Below are 11,498 nucleotides of genomic sequence, written 5' to 3' on the forward strand. Positions count from 1 at the left end.
GAAAACTTCGTTTCAGAAAAATTCAAGATTTTTTTGTATATTCAAATTCATCTAAGAAAACGTTATGTAAACTATAGGGCTGGGATTGTTTTGGTCGGACTATCCTATCTGTACCATTTCAGCAAATGATAAAATGAAATGTATAAGTATGTTTTGTTTCACGAAATCAAATTCACTGGTACTCTTTGACATGGAGAACTGTAATACCATGCAGGGATTGCCACATCCCTTGAAGGACATCAGTTGTTGCTTGTTTAGGACATGCAGGACTTGGTGTCTATGTAGTGTTTTCTATGTATTGTTTACTGTACTCTGTGTTTCTCCTTTTGACTATTTTCTTGAAGATTTAATTAACATTATGTTCCTTCAACCATTGTTGCTGAGTTACTTGTTTCACTAGCGAATTAGGTTGTATGGTTGTTAAAAACCATGTGGAATCAGCAGTATACAAGAGATACCACATAGGGTTTTACATCACTGCCAACCAAGGGTGCAAATATGAAGGAACACCTTGTTTGACTTAGTTTTCAATTTTAAGATTTACTCCAATACAATGTTTTCCTGAAGGTTGTTCAGCCTACTGAGGAGGTTTTCCAATAGAGATAAGCTTGTAAAAGACCATTGTTTCAGTGAGATTTCCCCCCTAGATGGTAAGGGTGTCAGTTCTCCACCTTTCTCCTTTTCCCTCATCCTTGAGGTTCTCTCCTGTAGTGCCCATGCCAAAGCTCCCATCCCCATGTTCAAAGCCTTAAACATCACCCAGATCGCCTAGCTCTTACAATCTCTCTCTGGCCTCTGTATGATCATCCAGAAATCCCACCTCTTCTTGTCTGATGCCTTTGAAACTCTTAAACCCATCCTTCTCCAGCTCATAAGTTTCACCATAGGCTCCCCCTTCCCCTGGGTTATCTATTTGGGCTTCCCCTCATTCACGGTTTTCATAGTAGGCACCACTACACTCCCTTGACCTGATCCAGAAATGCTGTAGCAGAGGAAAGCTCCTACCCTTTTCTGGCCAGACTGTTCTGGTCAAATTTGTCCCTCAAGCTTCTTATATCTAGTTGTGATTGGTGCAGGATCTTCTCTCTTCCCAAGTCCATCACCAATGCATAGTCTTGCTTTTGCACATTTTTCTCAAAAAAAGAAGTCTTTAGATTCCTCCACCCTATGAGGTGGTCCTCCATCTATCTCCCTAGATCTGGGGGTGGCCTTGGCATCTGCAAGATCCCTGACTACAATGCTACTAGTCTTCTCAAGCTCATCAGGAAACTCTATTTTAAGGAAAGTTCAATAGTTTTTATTCCTACCTTCTTAAGACTGATTCCTTTTTGGATGGCTCATAATGCCCAGCAACCTTCTTGGTTTGGAGGAAACACCTCCTCTTCTCTTCTGCCCAATCTTCTACCTCATTCATTTTTCTATGGATACTTTTATCTCTTCTTGGCCTGATCCTAGGGGCCCCATGGTGTCCTTTACCTTGTTTCCTATATTGTTTGTAAGTCAATGATGTCAAAAGCTACCCTCTGTTCATCCTTCATCACCCAAGGGACATGGTCCTCCGTTCCCCATTCACCTTGACTTCACCTGACGAAACTATCTGGCTTTGCTTCCTGTTCTGGCACCTTTGGTACCACTTCCAATTGAGACATTTCCTACACCCAGCAACCCCATCCCTCCTCTTTCTACTTTAACGGCAGTATGGAGAACCCTAAACCTTTGCTTTCTCACCTAGGTTTTCTTTATTCACTACCACATTCTAGTCTTGCCTCACTAGACTCTTTTCTTTTTATCAAGCTGAAGATGTTAACCACCTTTTCTTTTCTTGTCCTCTTGCTTGCTCAGTTCCATTAAAATAGATTAGCTGCCTTGGGCTCCATTCTGGACATATTAGATGCTTTGCCTGGATGGTTGTGGACTATAAGATCTTTTGGTTATTCTATTTGTAGCCCTACAGGAAGTTGGACCAGGTGGAGTCATTCTATCACCTTAAAAATGAAGTGGAATCTTAGGAGTTGGACATCCAATTCTAGGACGAACTTCATTTGGAAAGCCATCTTTTTTTATGCTAGCTCATATATTCAGATGCTACTCCACCTCCCACTCTGAACACCCCAACAAACATGCATAATCTTGTTACTTGGGAACCTTTCTTCTCTCTCCTTTTTACATTCTCCCACTTTATTCTCCTCCTTTTCCTAATGGATTTTTTATTCATGAGCATGGTTACCGGCATCATGGATCTTTGCACTTCGTCAACCAATTAGATCTTGATGGTTTCTTCTTGCACTAGACTGACTATCTGCGGATTTGTACTTGTGTTTCGTCTATCATTGACCTCATGAAAGTGGATGTATCAATTTTCCTTCCAACAAATTTGCCCCTTTTCTTTGTATATTAATATTTTCGTAGTATAGAAAACAATGTCAGCGGGATGGGGAAGCTCACCTTTACCAATGAGAGTTAACTCTCTCATGCTCTTAGGCATGTAGGTCCTGCTGCATCTCTGATAGAAGAGCATGAGGGAGCCCATCCAATGTGTCAGATTTGAATCTTCCATGTTTTGTATAGTATGCTTGGTATCTTATTCACAGATCATGATCTATATGCTTCTGTTTTACTTTTTTCCTTTTTGCAGGGCAGAGTAACAATTACGTTGAATTGCCTCCTGAACTCTGTTTGGTCATTACGTCTCCCATTGAAGTTGGTGTTATCTATTCTTTCTTATTCATTCCATCCATCATGCATCGGCTTGAATCTCTTCTTATTGCCATCAACCTAAAGAAGTTGCAGTCAGATCACTTCACACACAATGTTTCGATCCCACCCAAAAAGGTATTCTCAATTATTTTCCTTTTATGTAATATGTGTTTTTAATATAGAAGGTTTTGTGTTGTGTGACCATAGTTTGTTAAAATGAATCTGTAACCTTCCGAAGTTGCCTCTTTGTATAATAGGGTAATATTCCTTATCTCATAGGGGTTTGAAAATGGAAGTAGAGATATATAGTGTTAGCTTTGATAACTATCCTTTGTCTTTTATGCATATCTGCAAGGAGTCTCCTAGTCCTTTCAGGCACCTTAGTTGCCTAGATACCTTGTTGGTGTGGCCTTTGTTTTAAGCAGTGCCGTCCACTTGCTGTGCACTGGTGCAGGTTCAGCAAAGCCTGACAACCTTTGCCTAATTTTTTTTAATATTTTGGTCTCAATGTTACAGGCAGTGCATCTGTTTTCCACCATTACTGGTTGCATTAGCTATTAATTAAACTCTCAAGTACTATTGGTTGTGTTAATTCTTTAAAACAGATGATAATAGGTGAATTATATAAAATATAAAAAAAAAAACCCCACAAAGTCACCATATGCATTCAGATAATTCTTATAATCTCAACCCTATAATGTTTGGCCTTCAAGGAAGGAAGAGAGGGCAGACACACACACACTGATTCAGAAAGACTTGGGATATCTTGTTCCATCCATCATCCAACATTGGCAGTTTCCGCATGTTGGCGAGGTATACTAGGCATTGTGATCGATGATTAGCATATGGAACTGTGTTCTGCAATCCTCCTATCTGTAGTTAATTCTTCTAGACTGTTTAGTGAAGTCCTTAGGAAATGCTTGAGATAATGGTTGAGATACCTTTTAAAAATGCTTTAATGAAATTAGATTTTCTTCTAATTATATGTGATTGACATAACATCGAGATGTGGGAAAGAAAAGGAACCTTTCTGCAGTTTCTGGCTTTTGTTTTATATTAAGAATAACAATCTGGTTGCGCTAAGAAGCCTCGCATGTGGGAACCTTAAAAGTTCTACAGAATAAACGATATCAGGCTTTGCGACCTAAAAGAAACTGTAAAGGCCATTCATTCAGCATATTTTTGAATACCATTTTATTGGCAATCATGCATTGATAATTTTGTATAGTTCTATCCCAATGTTTGTTTGGTTTTTTGGATTGTTTAACCTTTTTCTATGTGTAATAGGTTTTGGAAGCAATTACCACAAAGAAGTGCCAAGAAGAGTTTTCTTTGGAATCCCTAGAGACGCTTGGAGATTCATTCCTCAAGTACGTGACATGTCAGCAACTATTCCGGGCTAATGAACACCATCATGAGGGCCTTCTTAGTGCTCAGAAAGAGAAAATGATCACTAACTCCTTTCTTTGCAAATTAGGATGTGACCATAAGCTTCCGGTAATATGTTAGCTTATTCTTTCGTTTTCTTATTTGGACTGTCAGGATTTCAAATTTATACTTAACATCAAAGTTTTTCTTAAATCGTCTCTGATTATCTATTTTGATGGCCCCCAAATTCATCTAAATATCTTTTACTAACGGCAGGGTTTCATCCGTACTGAGTGTTTTGATCCTAAACTGTGGCATATTCCTGGTGATCACTCTGAGTTGGATGAAGTGTTGCTTTCTGATACTAGAAAGATTTATAGTAAGGGAAGAAGGAAAATCAAGAGTAAAGTAGTCGCTGATGTGGTTGAAGCATTGATTGGTGCATACCTTAGCACTGGTGGAGAATCGGCAGCTCTACTGTTTATGGATTGGCTTGGAATGAAGGTTGACTTAGTTAATGTGCCACATGAGAGACCCTTCCTGGCACATGCAGAGGGGCATGTTAATACTTACCACATTGAATCATTGTTGAAGTACTCGTTTCGTGAGCCTTCATTGTTGGTTGAAGCATTTAGTCATGGTTCATTCATGGTTCCTGAGATAACAAAATGCTACCAGGTTTGTCCATCTTCTCATTTTAATCAAAATTAAGTTCTTCTCAATTCATATATATTGTGCTTGTGTCTATTATAAATTCATAATGCAACCGCTATTGGGAAGTATAATTATTTGCCTTGGGAAGTATAATTAAGCATAATGAATGATCCATTTGTTGTAAACATGTAATTTGGCATACTTCAAAGATATTTTCTCCTTTTATAAGCTGGATGCTCCCCATTTCCATAGTTGTCATGTTTTCAGCAATTTCTTGTTTGAACAAGGAATAAGTGGTTGTGTACTCGTGTTTCAAACAATTTGGTGTTACTTGGTTACTAATAGTAGGATTTAGCTTTCTGCTCCATAACTCCATTGATCACTTGATCAGAACTTTTAGTTGAAGTCCTTAAGACTCATTCCAAATCCCTAGATGGTTTGAAATCCGTTACTGTTCCTGGTTCTAGAGCTTGAGGCAAAGCCGCAGAGCAGGACCATTTGTCAACTCTGAAACAAGTTTCATAGTTTCGTTTCATCTCGGGGTTCTGGCCTCGGGATGAAAATATCTTGAGATTTTGGCAGAAAACTTACTGAAAGCCTGAGACGTGTTTCAGATTTCTGCTAGGTCTTGGTGGTTGTTTTCGGTGCGTTTTATGCATGCTTTTTTTCTGGTATAGCCTATTTTAAGCCTATAAATACATATTCATGGTTAATTGGAATAAAAAACAACACAAATTAGTCTTTTGGATTCACACGTGCTTGGTTGTTGGTAACAGTTGTATTTTCACAAATCAAAACATGCTTAAGGTATAAATTGACATATATGATAAGCAATTTCCATTAATAATCAAGTAACATTAAAGCTACATTAAAATGTGCATAACACATAAGACAACTAGAACATACCTAGAAGTAGTCAAATATCAATCACAGAACCTCAACTCATAGGAAATACAGGAACAAAGAAGTTCCTCTAGACCTAGATTAACAGAAGATGCTATGTCGGCCATGCTCAATCCTTCTTTAAGTCCGATATGCGCTGCGCTTTGATTGTGACACATATGCATCCAAGGATATAAACTCTGAGAAGAATTGAACATGATAAGACATGACCTCCATATAGGACCCATATCCCATTCTAGAATATGGGTCACCAAACTATGATGTACTACCCATTAATCTACACCATAATGTGGATCATATGCTGCCACTAGGTATGGTTATGGTGGCCTATGTGTCAAGTACGAGAACTTCTTATTGATGAAGAAAGATTTAGGTCACCATACTCTTAGTGTGAGTGGAAGCCATAGCTAACACTAGAATACAATAGGGTTGACATATGCTTCCCCATCCTAACCATCTGACCATATGGGTTGAAATCATAGAAGAAATTTCAGTTGAAACAGGGATTTCGACCTAGGAAAAGGCCGATCCAAGTTTTGACCAAAATTTCGGTCAAAATTTGTGATTTTTTGCTGAAGTTTCAAACTTCAGTTTCGAGCCTCATATGGACTCAAAATGATCTAGATTTTTGCGTACTACCTATTTCAAGCATAAAAAATACCATGGAACTACTAGTTTACCAAAAAAATCATTGAAAAAGTAACATTCAAGTATATAGTATATATGAGAAGTAGCGAGAATATTATCAATTACTAGTCTACTCTATTCCATGTCTCCCTCCTCCCTCTGCACCCCATACAAATGACAATACAAGTCCCATGATGTTTGCCCCATATAGTTGTCGACGTAGTCGGCAACTACAGCTCTGTATGTGGCCTCATCCACATGCCTAAGATGTCCTGATGGTGGGAAGTTATGAATCTCCGGATAAGGAATTGGCTCAACTGCATATGAAAAGGATTGTTTCGGCCCATACGAAATTTTGTATCGTTTCGACCGAAATGTTGTATCGTTTTGGTTGAAACATATAACTTCTCTGAAATAATTGGTTTTTCATTTCATTTTTCAAAAATGTAGGTATTTTGATCGAAATTTCGACAATTTCGACCGAAATTTCTTCCTTTTGTGGTTGAAATATGACACACTCTGCTTTGAGGCCCTCCTAGATGAACTAGCATCATTGATAAAAGATGGGGCACATCAATACCCACTATCTTAGGTGTGCCTATCGCCAATACTCAATCCACATGTAGAGCTAAGTTATTAATGTGCATCATATATGTCATCTACTAGGCTCTAATTGGCCATGAGGCCCTTCTCAGCAACCCCCCTAGTCCCAGTGGATGAGGAGGGCCTGGTCTGTGAAATGACGATGTATTCCACCATGGTGTTCATTCTATTTGGCATGTTTGTATTGTGGTTCTGTAGTGAAGTTGACGGGGCTCGATGTCTTTGGCACTAGAACCACGTAATGCACTCAAAGTCCATTATTCACCACCACCACCATCCCTGTCACCACTACTAGTATCAAGTTATAAACTCTACTAGTAGCATCCTCTTTAACATCAAAACCACCACAAATGTAACCTTGACATTGATTAGGAGCTTGGGTCTCATCCAGTTCCTGTGCAGCTTGAGCTTGAATCTATACCCCCATCTTCCCCATCACCATTAGCACCACTTGAGTAGGTGGATCAACAATTCTCATCATCTTCAGTTGCTCCACTTGTAACCTCGAATGATATAGTTGCTGCGTTTTAAGGCCCTGGCACGGAAGACTGATCGCACGTTTGGGGCGGTAGTACTGAAGAGGATGCTCCTGCGTTGGAAGCTCAAAGACCCGATGTATACCAGGACCGCGATGCACAACCGAACAATCCCCTACTGTTTTCGGGCAACTTCTCTGAGAGTCATCACAGGAGTTTTTAAACCAAAAACTCTGGAATTTGGGATCGAGGGTATTCTTTCATCGTCTTCTTCAGCTTTTGCTCTTCAGACCATTGCAGTGGACGACACTTATGGGTCCAACTTGGTAGTGCACGAGGGTTTGCTGGAGACTTACGGACAAATTGGGTCCATTTCCCCTGAATCTGATGGTCGTGCGAAAGCACCTGTTTCGTGGATTTTATCTGTCGGATGTCTACTCAACAGTGCAGTCTTCGACTGTTTCACAACTACAAAGAAATTTCAGCTATGTTGTCTCCAGGGGCTGAGTTCTATTGGGAGCATGGATTTTCTTATGCAACCTCAAGCATTTCTGCGAGTACTTGAAGCAATTATAAGGATCACAAGTTATAGACTCATCCTCGTCACTGCTAGCTATGAAGCCTTGAATGCTGCCACCCAAGAGATAGCTGCCGAGTCAAGATCATCCTCCAATCAAGGGCCTGGCCGTAAGGATGGCATATTGCTCTTCGGTGGTCATTTATTTTGCTTTTCTGGGGATATTTCATACAAGTGGCTGTTTCCAATGTGCCTTGGGAATTCATCATGGCGTGGATCGACTGAAGAAGCACTACATTCGGGATTCCACAGGTGTTGTGCCTATTTATGCTGGATCAATTCTATTAGGAAAAGGGATACCTGCTTCCAGATGATGCTGCTCTGGTAAGCATTAGGCAAGCTGCATTCCAGCTATCAAAAAAAAAAAAAGAAGCTAAATTTTGTTTCGGTACTTGCACGCTTCCCGGAAGATGGCTGGCACACATGTGAAGACTCAACCTCAAATTTTCCCTCACCTTAAGGACAAGGTGAAACTGAAGGCGGGAAGTGTTGATAAGCCCCTAGTTATTCAAGTATACAAACCCAAGGGTAAACAAGGGAAAGCAGCATTATTTACAGCAGGGACTAAAGAGAACATAGCAACCCTTAGCATCTGCAGCAGGGGAGGGGACAGGTGGCAATTCTCTATTAGACAGCACCCATGAGTCTGTTGTAACCAGAGCTGCAGAGTAGACATTCCAGCTGGCAGAAGAAGATTGGATAGAAGAGTAAGAATTGGTTAGAGTTTGTTAGGGGATGAAGGGACTATGAAAAGGAGAGGGGGGAGAAAATAGGAGTAGCAAGCAGATGCTTGCGGGGAGAGGGAAGACCTCTGGGGGAATTAGCTAGCCATCGGCTGTTCTAGCTGATATGAGTTATATTTAGTTTTATCTTATTTTCAGAAGTGTTTATCAGTAGTATAATCAATCTTAATTCATCAGCCATATCCATATCAGAGATGCTGTTATGCTGTTCTGAATTCATAGGTTTCTGTTATTGAAGTTTATCAGAGATAATGAAAGAACAGAGTTATATGTTGTTGCTGTTTGTATTGAATCTGTAGTCATCCATTGTTGTAAGCTATCGATATGACTTAGATACCAAGATTGAGAGGGTCCTATCAAAAGGTAGGAAGAAGCGAAGATAGGGAAGAGACTAGGGTTGAAGAGGGACTGTTGGAGAGGATAATGTGCCTCATCTACTTCTTTTCTGTTTAACTTATTTTAATTGCAAATTGCATAGATGTAGTATGTATAGTATAAACCCATGAGACCATAATACAAGAAATTCCTTGAAAGAGCCCTTTCAACAAGTATTCCTGCAGACAATATCATTGGACTCCCACTAAATGTAGAAGAGACGAGGATGTTGACATTAATGTGTGGAAAAATTGGGAAAGATAATCTGAAAGAATGACCATATTACAGCTGAGTTAGGCGTAGCCCTGCCACATGATAAGCTACAAGAGATACATGTGAGGTGGCATGGCTATGTTCAATAGAGGTCTTGGGATGCTTATGCTCAAACGAGTGATTTGATTTATATTGAAGGACTAATAGAGCCTGGGGCAGGACTAAATAAATTCTTTGACTGCAGTTTTATTTACTCAACTGACATATAGTAACTTTTTCACTATTGAGTGTTGACAATAACTGGCAAATGGTGATGGAAGGACATTTCACAATCTGCTGCATACCTTTGCATTCCCTAATCAATGACAAGTTTAGATATGCTTGTATCATGTAATCTTCATTGCCATCTTACGAATATTTCTTCATTTCAGCGTCTAGAATTCCTTGGGGATTCAGTGTTAGATTACCTCATCACCAAATACTTTTATGAGGAATATCCCAATATATTCCCAGGACTGCTAACTGACCTGAGGTCTGCTAGTGTAAACAATGAATGCTATGCACGTGCAGTGCTCAAGGCTGGATTGTACAAATATGTTCTCCATGCATCATCACTGCTTCATAATCAGATCACATCTGCAGTCAACAATTTTGAGCACTCATCTTCGGGTTCAACTTTCGGCTGGGATTCGGAGATAGACCTTCCAAAGGCAAGATAATTCATTTCTTTATATCATTCCTCAAACTGCATAGAGTCACTCTAGATCTGCCAACCCCCCCCCCCCCCCCCCCCAAAAAAAAAAAAAAAAAAAACCACCCACTGTAGATGCATATCATCCATTTTTGTATATGTTTTCAGATCTGTACTCTGAGTGTGTTTCATTGTTCTACTTATCCAATCTCCTACTGGTTTGCCAACTTGGTGTAACCCAGTCAGGATCCTCTGTTAAATAATAACCTATGGTTGCAATATTTTTTACAATAATTGAAAATTGCAACCTGTTAGTTTTGACTTTTTTTTTTTTTTTTTTTCTTAGGAGTTAGGAGGGAGATAAAACGTGAGTGAGGAGAGTAGTTCTTCACCTACATCTATGAAATTAGAACAAGAGCATTTTGGGATTTAAATGAAAGATAATAGCTATATCATATAACTTAAAGAGTCATTTCTTTCATTGAATGAGTTGGCTACATCAGAAGGAATTCAGTCATTTTCAAATTGAAAAGGAGAGAGGCTGCCAATAAATAAGTCATCTGAAAGAGAAAGGAAATGCCGTTTCCTTTTTATTATAAATTAATGTCATTTACGTAACAGAACCATTTCCCTTTTATTATTATAAATTAATGTCATTTACGTAACAGAAGTAATTCCATAAATATCAAGAAATGAAATTAACCATTTTTCTTGACGATGAAATCAGCCACATCTTCTATTTCACCTTCTTTTATTTACTATCAACTACCAAGCACATACCAAATATAATCACTTTGTGCAATATCTCTCTCATCAATATTCACCATCTAATAAACTATCCTCGTATGGTCAAAGTTACACACCATATATTCCATCTTTGTTATAATTATTTTAAGAGCTTTTCCAAGGTTGATCTCCATATTTTAAACTTGCCCTTCCTTTTTTTTCTCTTCCTCCAAAATAATATAAATAGAAATAAGGATCAAAAGGATCATTGCAAAGACTGATCATTGATGTAACCCAACTGTAATTGGCAAACCACTACCTAGAACCACTCCCTCAGGGAGAGTTCTTGCAGTTAGTCGCTGCGCCATCATCCATAACTCTAATTATGTTTACATCATTGCATGACACCCTTCTATTCTCTAGTAAGCCAAATAAACTCTCTAGGGACGCTTTCATAGATGTTTTTTCCATATCAATAAAGGCCATACAGACAGCCTTCTTGCCCTCCATATCTCTTTCCATAAGGTCCTATATATATAAGAACGTTCATCCACTCCAGAATAAGAAAATAGCTTCTATAATAGACCTTCCCAGCATAAAACCAAATTGATTCACCAAATAATTGTTTCCTTCCATAGGCAGATTTCAACAACTCTCTCCCATAAATTCACCATGTGACACATTATGATGTCAAAGGAACTCATAAAAACAGGGCCCTTTCACTCAAAAGAAGTCAGTCTCTGCTTTATTGTTGGAAGGATTAGTTTCTACTTCCCAACAAAGTCAGATTACATTCTTAGGATTAGTAGTTTCTACTTTTCATGAAATTAAAGAGTAACCACCAA

The 11,498-nt window shown here is 39.0% G+C and overlaps 1 protein-coding gene across 1 annotated transcript in view; it reads left to right on the top strand.

Annotated features, from left to right (window-relative positions):
* Positions 1-9,995, top strand: part of LOC149022051 (endoribonuclease Dicer homolog 2-like) — a 59,875-nt gene extending 49,880 nt beyond the window's left edge. Inside the window, exons 18-21 of the mRNA XM_089150241.1 lie at positions 2,636-2,832; positions 3,985-4,194; positions 4,342-4,743; positions 9,668-9,995. Coding sequence (XP_089006367.1) covers positions 2,636-2,832; positions 3,985-4,194; positions 4,342-4,743; positions 9,668-9,955 — 1,097 coding nt within the window. The 3' untranslated portion in view covers positions 9,956-9,995. The remainder of the gene's footprint in view (positions 1-2,635; positions 2,833-3,984; positions 4,195-4,341; positions 4,744-9,667) is intronic.
* The last annotated feature ends 1,503 nt before the right edge of the window (positions 9,996-11,498 follow it).

The sequence above is a fragment of the Hakea prostrata genome, chromosome 3 (assembly GCF_041222555.1).
Source record: "Hakea prostrata isolate BN-2017 chromosome 3, UWA_Hpros_2, whole genome shotgun sequence".
Taxonomy (NCBI): Eukaryota; Viridiplantae; Streptophyta; class Magnoliopsida; order Proteales; family Proteaceae; genus Hakea; species Hakea prostrata.